Raw genomic sequence first — 14,294 nt, 5'->3', positions numbered from 1 at the left:
TCAGTGTGTAATCAAATAAAGTAGAAACCCCCACACAAACACAAACAGACACAAGAGTAAAAGGAGATTCTTGAGTTCAGTTAATAAAGCAATTAACTAGCTAGGTTTCATTTATGCTAAAAACACCTAAAAGACCAGTGCAGAGTCACTCTTTTTAAAATAAAAAAAGTCTAATAATGTGGGGGAGCATCAGGACCAGCAATGGGAGACAAGTGTTCTGACTGGTTATGGGAAAGTATGAACCTTTGAAGTACAAAGAAAAGAAACCAGGAAGTAGAATTCTAAACTACAAACAGGTCACAGAATGTAGATAAAGCTTGGCAGTATTCTGTGGCAGATCATGCTCCCCACAAAAGTGTAATTTTATGCATGCATCCCATAACATAAATCAAACATTTAGTGGTAACCTGTAGTCTTGACACATACTGGTGATATGTCTGAGAACCCAACTGAACATTCTCATTCTCATTCTCATTCTCATTCTCATTCTCATTCTCATTCTCATTCTCATTCTCATTCTCTCTCTCTCTCTCTCTCTCTCTCACACACACACACACACACACACACACACACACACACACACACACACACACACGTAGACAGAGGAGCAGCCAAAACAAAATTACACGACTGAATATCTTCCTGAATCCACAACTAACTTCTCATTTCTTAAGTATTCTTGCTTAAATGTAACATAGTTAAGAGATACAACTGTCATTTAGATCAGGGGTAGTCAACCTGTGGTCCTCCAGATCATAGAATCATAGAGTTGAAAGGGACCTCATGAGTCATCTAGTCCAACCCCCTGCAATATGCAGGACACTCATAACTCTATCGCTCATCCACTCTAACATGGCCTTAAACCTTCACAGAATCAGCCTCTCCATCAGATCCAGCCTCGGTTTAAAATTTCCAAAGATGGAGAACCCATCACCTCCCAAGGAAGCCTGTTCCACTGAGAAACCGCTCTAACTGTCAGGAACTTCTTCCGGATGTTTAGATGGAATTTCTTTTGAATTAATTTCATCCCATTGGTTCTGGTCCGTACCTCCAGGGCAAGAGAGAACAACTCTGCTCCATCCTCTATATGATAGCCTTTTAAATACTTGAAGATAGTTATCAAATCCCCTCTCTTCTCCAGGCTTATTCATGGACTACAATTCCCATGAGCCCCTGCCAGCGAATGCTGGCTCATGGACATTGTAGTCCATGGACATCTGGAGGACCACAGGTTGACTACCCCTGATTTAGATGAAGAATTAAGCACCCTTTGCCTAGTTGGTGGAATAAATAGTCCTCAGTCCTAGTGGTTCACTATGTACGATGAAATAGTCTAAATCCATTTTCTGGAACATTTCTGAACCATGTCTAGCAACTCTGGTTGTTTGGGGAGATTATCTTGTCCTTTTTGGGATGTTCTAGAATGAAGCATTCCTCTAAAAAACTGGAGAACAAGCACTGCCTTTCTAGATATCAAATGAGTTTTCCTAAGCCTACTGAAGGCAGCAAGTTGCCCCATGTCCCATACATGACAGGACATATTCATGAAACTGCTTGGTATGTAAATAACAGAAAGGAAATGGAATACGAGGGAAGGCATCAGCTAAAGTGACACAAAGGTGAAGATTGCCAATAAATGAAGGTATTTTCAAGGAGACACTGCATGTTTGCAAGGTAAATTAGTGTACATGCAGTACTCTAATAATTAGTAACTGACATTATACATATTTGGAAGAAAGGAAACAAGAGCAGAATTTGCTATGTGTAATTTGATATTATATGCAAAGCAACTTTGATGTGGCCCATTTTCTATGATGACTCACAAATGTTGCTGTTATTAGTAAAGACTTTACACAGGTGGACATGACAAAGAAAAAAGCAAAAAAGCAAGGGAAGATTGACTGACGTACTTCAGGAGAAGGCCAGACCCTGGAGAGACCCTGCAGTGGAGTACTTGCTAGAGTCCACAAAAGACTGGTCTGATAAAAGACAACAACAAGGAATAAGAAAGGAAACAAAGAGAAAGGCTGGTATTAGTAAGCAGCAATATCAATTTTTAAAGCAAAGACTGTGCTTTTAGAAACCCAGAATCTCAATTCAACAGTGCAATAAGGACAGGCATGTTTTGCTAGTCAAGGGAATGAGTGTGAATCTCACCAATATGAGAAAAATATTGGCCATCACGCAGCAGACCTGCAAGGCCCATCCCTCTTGTAACAAGACACAAGAACACAAGGTGCTGTAAAATAATAATATGTCCTGATTGGCCTACCTTGCAGGCTATTCCCATTAGTGCTGGTACAGGTGGGAGGAGGGGAAGTCTGTGGTCTAACAACAGGGGCAAAAGCACTCTTCTGCTTCACTGCTGAGACCATGTTGGCTGGTGAGAAGGAGAAGATTCCAGAGGAGCTGCTACAATTAGAAGGGAGGCTAGTGGAGGAAGCCATTGTTGGACTAGATGGCACAACTAGAGTAAAAAAATAAAAGAAAGAGAGAGTCTCAACAAGATTTCAAATGGAAATACTCAAAGGTTCTTAATTCTGGGAGGAGTAATGTTTTATTAGCAGATGCTATCAGAAACCTCAGTTTCATTTTAGCAAAACACACCTAATCTTACCTTCACAATATAGGAGCTGCTTAAACATGGTCTTTCCTCATCAGAAAAGCTAATGTCATGTGCATAAAGCCTATAAGGGTTCTCATACCAATATTGCTGTAATTTACAGGAACAGTATGGGAAGGAAAACATTTGTAGACTCCTGTGATGGGATATAAAAATTTTAACATTGCCTTTGAGTTGCAAGAAAGAGTTCAGTTGCAGTGGCTCCCAGGATGAGAAAGCAGGATTAGGGCCTCCACAAACCCTTATCTTCATCATGGCTTGTCAATCATGTCACAGTTCTCACTTGACTAGTAAGTGTTCCTTGAAACTGGTAGAAAAGAAGGTTTGCATAAGAAAAAACGTTTGTAAGGGAAAGAGGACATGATGTCTCAGAAGTGAAAATGTGCATTTCACATCATACCATTCTGCTGTAAGACTCAGTTCTCCAAGCAGCTGCACAGCAAAATCCAAAATGTACCTGTCAGAATGCTGTAGATTTCAAGTTGTACAAAACCCCAAATTCATATTCTTGTATTTTCTGCAGCATTGCATAAGGTCTGAGAGTACATTTGTCAAAATGTATTGTTTCACTGGTAACCTCAACATTTTGAGTTGATCTTAAAACATTGAAAATGGAAGGAATATATGTAAAAGATTTCCACCTCTCTTTTCACTATAAGCCCTTTATGTCCTTTGAAAAGCCACTGATAAAGGTCAGGAGACCACTGAGTATGCTGTGGCATATGGTACCATAGTTGCAACTAGAATAGGAAACTGGTAGTATTCTGTCCCTTCTCTTTTGTGACTTATATAAAACTTGGAAGGGTGATTTCTGCAAATTTCCTCTTTCTGACTGTTCCTCCAGTATCATATCCTGTAATAATTTTAAAGATCCCCTGACACTGATGTATATCTCTTTGGATGCGTAGGAAACCTGTATGAACAGAAAGGTAGCAAAAATCTCTTTCATGAGCTTGTTCAATTCATCATTCTTAAGGATCCAACACATTGCTAGCCACAGCTACCACATGAGTTTGTATATTGAGTTCAAAACCATATCAGAAATATATTCCTCATTCTGGCAGCTAAATGGTAAACAAATGATAAACCATAACTTTTCTTTGTTTTTGAATAATATCATTACATTATTCACTATTTAGCTTGACTAATGTTGCAAACAATAAATAAAATATAGAAAAGTAGATTCCTCAATATAAACTCAGAAGAAAAAAAAGGAATCACAAGGCAAGATAATGTAATAGTCCTCTCTGTATGATTAGTTAAAGTCCAAATAATGATAAAGAGTCAACCAAAACGGGATCCTAGGTAAATAACCCACTGTCTGTGGTTGCTCTGCAGAGTAAATAAGCCAGTTGAAAATATACCCATATATACTTTCAAAAAACCATAATTCATAATTTTGCAAAGCAACAATAAGACATACCTTCCAATGTAGTTATGTTATAGTAATATGTATCACATTGGCAAATGCTCATCACAGTCTGGGGATTTCATAAAGTGCCTATGAAGGCTACCTTCAATTAACATGTATAGAGAAGCTGGCAGTTACAGGTGTAGTCAATTAGTTAAAGGGGCCAGATCGAGTACAGCAAATAACCAAAACTGATTTTTACAAAAAACAATTGTAGTCAATGTTAACATTAAGACCCCCCCCCCCCCCCCGGCATCACAGTATTCAGATGATGAATGAAAAAACTTTCCCGTTGTTGAATGCGGATAAGAATGTTGTCCTTAGCATATAGTGAAGACTGAAGTTGTTCCAGTCCTAAGAATGTAAATTCTTCTAAGCTATCATTATGTTCCAACCAATGTGGGATGAGGGGAGCATCTTTGATCTTGTTTCTCAGTCGGCTCTTGTGTTCTGATATTCAAACTTTAAGAGGTCTAGTGGACATTCCCACATAACGAAATTTACATTTGCATATATTCATGTATGTTATGTTACTGGATTCACAATTAATAAATTGTATCTTAAAGCCATTGGTATGCTGATACTCCTTAATTTCCAGCATATATTTACATACCATGCATTTGCCACAATGATGATTGCCCAATGGTAAATTGCTAATAGGGCGTTTTATGGGCCTGATGATATCTTGAATATTTCTGCCTCAACACCACGCAACAAGTGGTTTTTCCTTACAGTTTTTTCATTCATCATCTGAATACTGTGATGCCGTGGGGTCTTAATGTTAACATTGATTACAATTGATTTTTGTAAAAATCAGTTTTGGTTATTTGCTGTACTAGATCTGGCCCCTTTAACTAATTGACTAATTGACTACACCTGTAACTGCCAGCTTCTCTATACATGTTAATTGAAGGTAGCCTTCATAGGCACTTTATGGAATCCCCAGACTGTGCTGAGCATTTGCCAATGTGATACATATTACTATAACATAACTACATTGGAAGGTATGTCTTATTGTTGCTTTGCAAAATTATGAATTATGGTTTTTTGAAAGTGTATATGGGTATATTTTCACTTGTTTACTTACTCTGCAGAGCAACCACTGATGAAGATACACAGAAAGTGGGTTATTTACCTAGGATCCCGTTTTGGTTGACTCTTTATCATTATTTGGACTTTTACTAATAATACAGAGAGGACTATTACATTATCTTGTCTTGTGATTCCTTTTTTTCTTCTGCAATCAATAAACAGGCATTTGAGAGTAAAGTCTATTTTACCAAGTGGGACTTACTGTTGAATAGGCATAGTCAGGCTGAAAGATCTCCCCCTCCCCCTCCCAATCACCACCATTTTTTACTGGATACAACAAACAGAAAAAAGTGTTAAAATCAACCTGATAACTGCTAGCAACCGCTTTTACGAGAACTGGGTTAGAACTCCTAATAATGTTAATAATAATGTTAGCTTGTATAAAGATAATTGACATCTTTGGCTGATGTGTAAAAGCATCTTCTTTTATTTAAAACTAGATATTAAGCCCGCTGTGGGCAAAATACAGCGGGCCCTAGCATGATGGATGGGTGGAGGGATGGGGTGAAGGAAGGAGGAAAAGGAGAAAGAGAGACAGAAAGACAGAAAGAAAGGGAGGAAGATAGAGACAGAAGAAGAGGGAGAGAAACAGGTAGCCAGAAAGAGGCAGATGGAAGAGAGGGAAGAAGGGAGAAAGGGAAAAACAAAAGGAATGCTGGGAGGAAGGGAAGGAGAAAGGGAATGCTGGGAGGAAGAAAGGGAATGCTGGGAGGAAGGGAAGGAGAAAGGGAATGCTGGGAGGAAGGGAAGGAGAAAGGGAATGCTGGGAGGAAGGGAGGAACAGAGTAAGGTAGGTGGCCTTGGGACCTTCTGCTGGGCCCAGGGGCAGGCTTGGCTGCCCCAGGGCCCAGCAGAAGGCTCGGGACGGGGGCGGCAGGCTTTGCGGCCTACTGCCGGGCCCAGGGGCAGGCTCGGCTGCCCCAGGGCCCGGCAGAAGGCTCGGGACGGGGGCGGGAGGCTTTGCGGCCTACTGCCGGGCCCAGGGGCAGGCTCGGCTGCCCCAGGGCCCGGCAGAAGGCTCGGGACGGGGGCGGCGGGCTTTGCGGCCTACTGCCGGGCCCAGGGGCAGGCTAGGCTGCCCCAGGGCCCGGCAGAAGGCTCGGGACGGGGGCGGCGGGCTTTGCGGCCTACTGCCGGGCCCAGGGGCAGGCTCGGCTGCCCCAGGGCCCGGCAGAAGGCTCGGGACGGGGGCGGCGGGCTTTGCGGCCTACTGCCGGGCCCAGGGGCAGGCTAGGCTGCCCCAGGGCCCGGCAGAAGGCTCGGGACTTTGGGAGTGGGCTTTGTGGCCTTCTGGCGGGCCCAAGGGCAGGTGAGCCTGCCCCAGGGCCCGGCAGAAGGCTCCCTGGGCGAGGGGAAGCCGGCCGGAGGACTTACCGCTGGGGAAGGCTTCTTCCTCTGAGCGGCAACTCCCCGGCCGGCCCAGGCGAGGCTGGGCCAACCAGCCAATGGGGAGCCGCGCTTTGCGCGGCTCCCCATTGGCTGCTTGGCCCTCGAGTGACACTCGGAGGGCCCAATCAGGAGCCGCTTCGCGGCTCCTGATTGGGCCCTCCGAGTTTTTATCCCGGACAGGGCCCGCCCTAACTCCTCCCCACTTGCCCTTACTCCTTTATTCCTCCCGCTCCTCCGGAGCGGGGGGAGGGTTAAAGATAGTATCAAATCACTCGATTAACTTATTGGCATCTCTATAAAAAGTAAGCCTATAAACTGGCTGCACTGCTCATTTTTCACATTGTTTAGAAGCTGTTTAAGTTCAAGAGAGGTTTCTGAATAATTAAATTAATTGGGATGAAAATTCATATTAGGAGGGCTTCATACTATTAGCATTTGTGTAGATAAAAATCCCCTTCCTAAAACCATTCTGTGAAAATCTGATATCATATTGGTGAACGCTGAGGAAATCAATGAATAGAAATTAAACTTTCAAAGTTTCTGAGGCCTACAGATATGATCTTGGTCTAAAGTCACTCAGTATCTCCAAGCACTTGTTAACGCAGAGCAATGAAAGCACCTAAATTGAATTGCTACTATACAACAATTAGTTTATTGATTTAATTAAGAATGCCCCCTTTCTAATTCTCAGTTCATGATTGAAATATTTTCTGACTGAATATATTTCCCAATCATGAGACACCATGATCCATCAAAGAACACCTTCCAAGGTGAAACATTATTGTTGTTGTTATTATTATTAATAATAATAGCAGCAAGCATGTCACAAAAATTATATAAAGTAACTCTGTCCATTATTATGAAACAATACATTTTTGAAGTTTTTAAATGAACAACAACAATGTTCATTTATATTTAACAAGATAGGTTTCGCGTTCATTTAATACATTAGAAAGTTTGGTGATCATCCATTACTAGTACATCACTAACAAATTGTAAACATAAATCCTGGAGAATAATTTTTATATCTTCAATATTACAACTATGTAGGCCTTTAATTTGATTGACAAGCATTAAGCTCATGATTGTGTTTTAAACATTAATATACCATATTTTTATTTCTGTAATCTGTATTTTACAATTAACGACAAGCCTAATGATTATACATTTGCATTAATGTACCAAGTCCTGTATGTAGAACAGATACTGAATTACCATCATAGGCCCCAGTCTAGAGATCATCATATAACTACAAAGAAGAAATTTCCTATGGGATTCACTGGTTCTGAATATTAGTAACTTTTTTGGGTCTGCCCCAAATCCTTGGAGGAAAAAGAAGTTGGTAGAAATTGTCATAGCTATATGTATGAGTACTGACATCATAAAAAAATTAAACATTGATTGCAAGGTATGCAAGTGACGTCTGCTTAACAGATGTACCAAGAAGTTGGAATTTCATGATTGGTGGAAGGCTCCTTTTGACAGTATTGTCTTTGACCCATTATGCATGGTGGCAACTATGCCAGGCTGTTGGCTGTTTCTTGTGGCAGGACACCATGCCCCACCATTTCTTGTGTGTTGATGGAGGAAGATCTTCCCTGGCGCACACAGTCCATCCTAGAGCTGTGCGTGCACATGCACAACTCCAAGGTGGAAAGGCTCTGCCATTCTTCACCATGGCAGTGGGGGGGGGGGGCAGGGGTTACTTCTATTAGGTAAAAAACTGTTTTGTTTGGCTCTGTGGTGCTGTGAAGCTGAATAGGGCATTTTCTTGGTGAAGTACATCTTCCACTGAAGCTTGGTGCCAAGGAGCTTGGTACAGTACATCTTCTTCTGCAGGTATAGGGCAGTGAAGCAATGTAGGGGGAAGGCAAGAGGTTGACTTATTGAAGGAGCAGTACCAAGACAAAGCCCATGCATGCATGTGCTTTTTACTATTCTCATTCATTTTTTTCATGGCATGCCAAACAGCTCCCACCCACTCTCCAACTGCCCCCTTCTTTCGGCTACTTCAGAAGATGAAGAAGAGTTTTTTTTTTTAAACCTGCTTTTCACTACCCAAAGGGGTTTACAATTGCCTTCCCTTCCTTTTCCCACAGCAGACATCCTGTGAGGTGGGTGGGCCCCAGTTTCCAGAATTAGTGATACATGGGAAGAAAGGATAGAGTGGACTTATAAGATCCAGGACTTCTAACTTCTAACATGTCAAGAGATTCTGAAGTACCATTCAAAAAACCACTGCAGCCATAGAGCAAACTTTGCCACATCCCCCTTTCCATTGCTTCTGTATCCCTTGAAAAGCCATTCCTATAGACAAATTGCTTCTGCCTGCAGATCTAAGGCCCTACCCCTTACTCCAACCCGACCTTCCCCTTGGTTTGATAATGATTGCCTCAGAGAAAAGGTTGCTCTGAGAAAGTCTTTCCATGAAGCTCATCTGTCCAAAGACCTCACTTTGTTAGACAACTATACACTCCAAAAAAGACATTACGAATCTTTAACAAACACTAAGAAGCACTCTTATTATCAAGCAAAATGAGACCATCTTTTAGCAGCATTTAAATCCAACAACAGCAGCTCTTTTTGGAAAGCGAATGCAAACTACTTAGGTGAAAGCAACGGGTCATTTAAATCTTCTATCTCTCCCCAAACATGGTGCAATTATTTTTCTACACTCTTTGCTGCCTCCCTGATCCAAAATAATCATCTCAGCCTACCCTCTGCTGATTCTCTTCCTAGCTGGCCACCTGTTAGTCTGGATGAAATTGAAAATCTTATCCAAGAACTAAAACTAGTCAAATCTCCAGGCCCAGCTGAGCTATTTAAACTAAACTCTAACTGGTAGAAACAACTCCTGACTGTCCTTTTTACAGCTATTGACAAATCGGGAATATTCCCTGAATCCTGGCTTAACTCAGTCATTGTGCCTATTTACAACAATATATTATTGACAACCTAATTTTCTGCACCTGGGGAGCAAATGTTGGTTTTATTCCCATTGTATTCCATGATCAGGTTTCAAAGCTAAGAACATCACACAATTAATAAGCGGTACTTTATATGACACCTCAATTACAAAAGTGGGACATCTGATGCTGTGGCAGCATGGAAACTAGAAAGGTCCTATATGGGAGACCCCTGGGAGACCAATGATGCAAAGCTAATTGAAAGAATAATAAATATAGAAACAGTGATAACTGAAATCTCAAACATATTTCTGAGATACAGAAAAGTGTCTAGTTCCATTAGAAAATAATATTAAAAACAAACTAATAGCAATGCTAATACTTTCAAAGAAGTCTATACCTTAGAGTTACTATGAAACCTCAGCCTGATTACCATTCTAAAGATCATTGAAACTAACATGCAGAGTACGTACTGGCATAGGGAGAATTGGCAGCTGATCCATTCAAGAATGTTGGAGATCCACCTAAATTAGACATTCCAGCATTTCCATAGCCATTCATGCTTGTCGTGACGGAATTGTAGTTTGTCTGCTGTGGGGTAGTGCTTGGCACATAACCATGAGGTGACACACTGCTTGAGTTGCGAGTAAAACCTTTTGTAGAAAGTGAAACAGGAAGAACAGCTGTTTTTCATGAGAGAACTCCATACAATTTCAAAACATCCCAAATCTACTACACTAAAACTGGAGGAGCCCTCAGTAAACATGAACTCTGGGGAAGAGTAAGAGTGTGTATGAGGGGAGTTATTCAAAATTCCATGCACAATAGTTTACGAAGTGTGAATAACTTGGTCATAGATGATAAAAATTCTGCAGAGTTAAAAACATGTTGATAAGACAGCCTACTTAGATGCTGGAGCCTATCATAGAAAAAAAATCTTAGAATCATAGAGTTGGAAGGGGCCATCTAGTCCAACCCCCTGCTCAACGCAGGATCAGCCCAAAGCATCCTAAAGCATCCAAGAAAAGTGTGTCTAACCTTTACTTGAAGACTGCCAGTGAGGGGGAGCTCACCACCTCCTTAGGCAGCCTATTCCACTGCTGAACTACTCTGACTGTGAAAATTTTTTTCCTGATATCTAGCCTATATCGTTATACTTGTGGTTTAAACCCATTACTGCGTGTCCTCTCCTCTGCAGCCAATCCTGCCCTCCTCCAAGTGACAACCTTTAAAATACTTAAAGAGGGCTATCATGTCCCCTGTCAACCTCCTTTTCTCCGGGCTGAACATTCCTAAGTCTTTATAGGGCTCGGTCTAGTCCAACCCCCTGCACTATGCAGGATACTCACAACCCTATTGCTCATCCACTGTAACCTGCCACCCCCTTAAGCCTTCACAGAATCAGCCTCTCTGTCAGATGGCTATCCAGCCTCTGTTTAAAAATTTCCAAAGATGGAGAATCCACCACCTCCCGAGGAAGCCTGTTCCACTGAGAAACTGCTCTAATTGTCAGGAACTTCTTCCGGATGTTGAGATGGAATTTCTTTTGAATTAATTTCATCCCATTGGTTCTGGTCCATCCCTCTGGGGCAAGAGAGAACAACTCTGCTCCATTCTCTATATGTCAGACTTTTTAATATTTGATGATGGTTATCAAATACCCTCTCAGTCGTCTCCTCTCGAGGCTAAACAGACCAAGCTCCCCTAACCTTTCTTCATATGTCTTGGTCTCCAAACCCCTCACCATCTTTGTTGCCTTTCTCTGGACACGCTCCAGTTTGTCTACATAGCTCTTCAACTGTGGTGCCCAAAACTGAACAGAGTACTCCAAGTGAGGCCGAACCAGAACAGAGTAAAGTGGTACCATCACCTCCCGTGATCTGGACACGATACTCCATTTGCCTTTTTAGCCACCAAGTGACACTGTTGACTCATGTTCAATGTGTTGTCTACTTAGACTCCTAGATCCTTTTCACACTTGCTACTGCAAAGACAAGTCTCCCCCATCCTATATTGGTGTATTTGGTTTTTCCTACCTAAATGTAGAACTTTACATTGAACTTCATTTTATTCAGTTTAACCCACTTCTCAAGCCTACACAGATCATCCTGTATTCTAATTCTATCGTCCGTTGTGTTTGCTACCCCTCTTCTTAATCATTAGCCATCTGTGACTAATATATAGTACTGCTATATGCTTCCTAATACTTTGTCATTATAAATAAGGCTCATTGTTAAAACTAGAGACTGGCAGAGAAATTACACTATCTAGATGCATCTGTTTGCCCCAACAACTAGTGCTGTCGCTTTTTAACCTGAGCATAGACACTCCAGAAATAGAGTGCTGGGGGATTTTGTTCTCTATATGTGATCAATTAGGTAAAATGTTAGACACATTTGGTGTAGAAAGCTTACTCATAGGTGAGAGAGTTCAATTAGAGTACCTTTGCACTCACTAGTCAGAACTCAGTGACAAGTGAATGCCTCTCCATCAGATGGCTATCCAGCCTCTGTTTAAAAATTTCCAAAGATGAAGAACCCACCACCTCCTGAGGAAGCCTGTTCCACTGAGAAACCGCTCTAAATGTCAGGAACTTCTTCCTGATGTTTAGACGGAATTTCTTTTGGATTAATATCATCCCATTGGTTCTGGTCTGTACCTCCGGGGCAAGAGAGAACAACTCTGCTCCGTCCTCTATATGGCAACCTTTTAAATACTTGAAGATAGTTATCAAATCTCCTCTCAGTCATCTCCTCTTTAGGCTAAACAGACCAAGCTCCCCCAACCTTTCTTCATGTGTCATGATCTCCAAACCCCTCACCATCTTTGTTGCCCCCCTCTGGACACGTTCCAGTTTGTCAACATCCCTCTTCAGTTGGGGTGCCCAAAACTGAACACAGTACTACAAGTGAGGCTGAACCAGAGCAGAGTAAAGCGGTACCATCACCTCCCGTGATCTGGACACGATACTCCGTTTGATACAGCCCAAAATCTCATTTGTCTTTTTAGTCACTGAGTCACACTGCTGACTCATGTTCAATGTATGGTCTACTAAGGCTCCTAGATTCTTTTCGCATCCTTTTCTTGACTTTTGTCTGAAAAATATCTCTTCCTCTTACCCTGATTGGTGGCCTGTGAGGCTTCTGAAACGTTGACTGCTAGCTGACCACTAAAGGAATTCACACCCATCATTCCTGCATGAACTGATGTGTTGGTGAGGGCTGGGAGCTGGTTATGATTGCGAGGGACGCTGTAGAGTGCTTCTGCTATATCGGCTGCTCTTTTCAGGATTATTTCCTGGGGAAAAGTGTAAAGATTAAGGAACTAAGAAAAAAATTCTGTGAACATTTAATTAGACTGCACCCACATTAGGTGGTTATTCAATGTATTACCTTCGTAATATTGGAACAAAATTAGATAGAGTTCTGAATAAGTTAAAGGTTAAGTACTGAACCACACAGAAGATTCTGTAAGGGTGAAGATATACATTGTAATTTGTGTGGTACATAAATATTTATTAACTGTTATAGCAACCATCAAACAACATGATTATTAATTATTACATACTGGTTGCTTAAGCCCGCCATAGCAGAAAATACAGCGGGTGCTAGCATGGTGTTATGGTGGTTTGAAATCTTGGGTTTGAAGAAGAAGAAGAAGAAGAAGAAGAAGAAGAAGAAGAAGAAGAAGAAGAAGAAGAAGAAGAAGAAGAAGAAGAAGAAGAAGAAGAAGAAGAAGAAGAAGAAGAAGAAGAAGAAGAAGAAGAAGAAGAAGAAGAAGAAGAAGAAGAAGAAGAGTTGGTTCTTATATGCCGCTTTTCCCTATCTGAAGGAGGCTCAAAGCGGCTTACAGTCACCTTCCGATTCCTCCCCCCACAACAGACACCCTGTGGGGTGGGTGAGGCTGAGAGAGCCCTGATATCACTGCTCAGTCAGAACAGGTTTATCAGTGCCATGGCGAGCCCAAGGTCACCCAGCTGGTTGCATGTGGGGGAGTGCAGAATCAAACCCGGCATGCCAGATTAGAAGTCCGCACTCCTAACCACTACACCAAACTGGATGGGAGGGAGGGTGGGAAGAAGAAAGGAGAAAGATGCAGTGTCCAGAAAACTGGAGGGAAAGAAGGAAGGCAGGCAGAGAGAAAGTGAGAGAGAGAGAGAGAGAGGAAGAGAGAGAGAAGGAGAGAAAGGAAGTAAAGGGATGGAAGAAAGAAAGGAAGCAAGGAAGAAAGAGAGAAAGGGAAAGAATGGAAGAAAGGGATGGATTGGAGAAAGGAGATGGATGGATGCATGGAAGGAAGGAAGGAAGGAAGGAAGGAAGAGAAAGAGAGAGGGAGATATAGAGGAAGAGAAAGAAAAACAGAAAGAAAGGAGGAAGGAAGGAAGGAAGGAAGGAAGGAAGGAAGGAAGGAAGGAAGGAAGGAAGGAAGGAAGGAAGGAAGGAGAGAAAGGGGTGGATGGAAGAAAGGAAGAGTAAGGAGGAAGGTAAGGGATGGGTGAATGGAAGGAAGAGAGAAGGGGAAAAGAGAGGGAAAGGGGGAAGCAGAAAAAGGGATGGATGGATGGGAGGGAGGGAAAAAGAAAGGGATGGAATGAAGGAAGGATGGAGGTCTTTGAAGGGGCCGGGGCAACCCCTGTCCACCCCCTGCCCACCCCCCTTCCTGCCTGTAGTACAGTCTCCTGAGGTGTCAAAGTGAAAGGGGAAGGGTGGGAGTGTTGGGGCAGGGCGGGGGAGTAGCCACCTAATGGAGACTCCCAGCTGCTTCTTCTGCATTAAATCTTCCGGGCAGATGACAAATAACCCCCCCCCCCAATGAGCGGCGTTCCCCACACAGCATAACTCCGTGCAAACTCCCGATGCCCTGGCTCAGTCAC

The 14,294-nt window shown here is 42.4% G+C and overlaps 1 protein-coding gene across 7 annotated transcripts in view; it reads right to left on the bottom strand.

Moving 5' to 3' along the window:
- The window catches only part of EBF1 (EBF transcription factor 1), a 793,629-nt gene that overhangs the window by 38,577 nt on the left and 740,758 nt on the right, over nucleotides 1-14,294 (bottom strand). For 4 of the 7 annotated variants that reach the window (XM_077326387.1, XM_077326388.1, XM_077326389.1 and 1 more), the window contains exons 13-16: nucleotides 12,541-12,718; nucleotides 9,895-10,074; nucleotides 2,273-2,467; nucleotides 1,911-1,979 (exon numbers count right to left, since the gene is read on the bottom strand). In XM_077326387.1, coding sequence (XP_077182502.1) covers nucleotides 1,912-1,979; nucleotides 2,273-2,467; nucleotides 9,895-10,074; nucleotides 12,541-12,718 — 621 coding nt within the window. In that variant the 3' untranslated portion in view covers nucleotide 1,911. Of the gene's footprint in view, nucleotides 1-1,910; nucleotides 1,980-2,272; nucleotides 2,931-9,894; nucleotides 10,075-12,540; nucleotides 12,719-14,294 lie in introns of those variants that run through there. The other 3 variants (XM_077326391.1, XM_077326393.1, XM_077326392.1) reach the window with 3 other exon arrangements.

This window comes from Paroedura picta, chromosome 3 (assembly GCF_049243985.1).
Source record: "Paroedura picta isolate Pp20150507F chromosome 3, Ppicta_v3.0, whole genome shotgun sequence".
NCBI classification, from domain to species: Eukaryota; Metazoa; Chordata; class Lepidosauria; order Squamata; family Gekkonidae; genus Paroedura; species Paroedura picta.
This window is presented reverse-complemented; position numbering and strand designations above follow the sequence as displayed.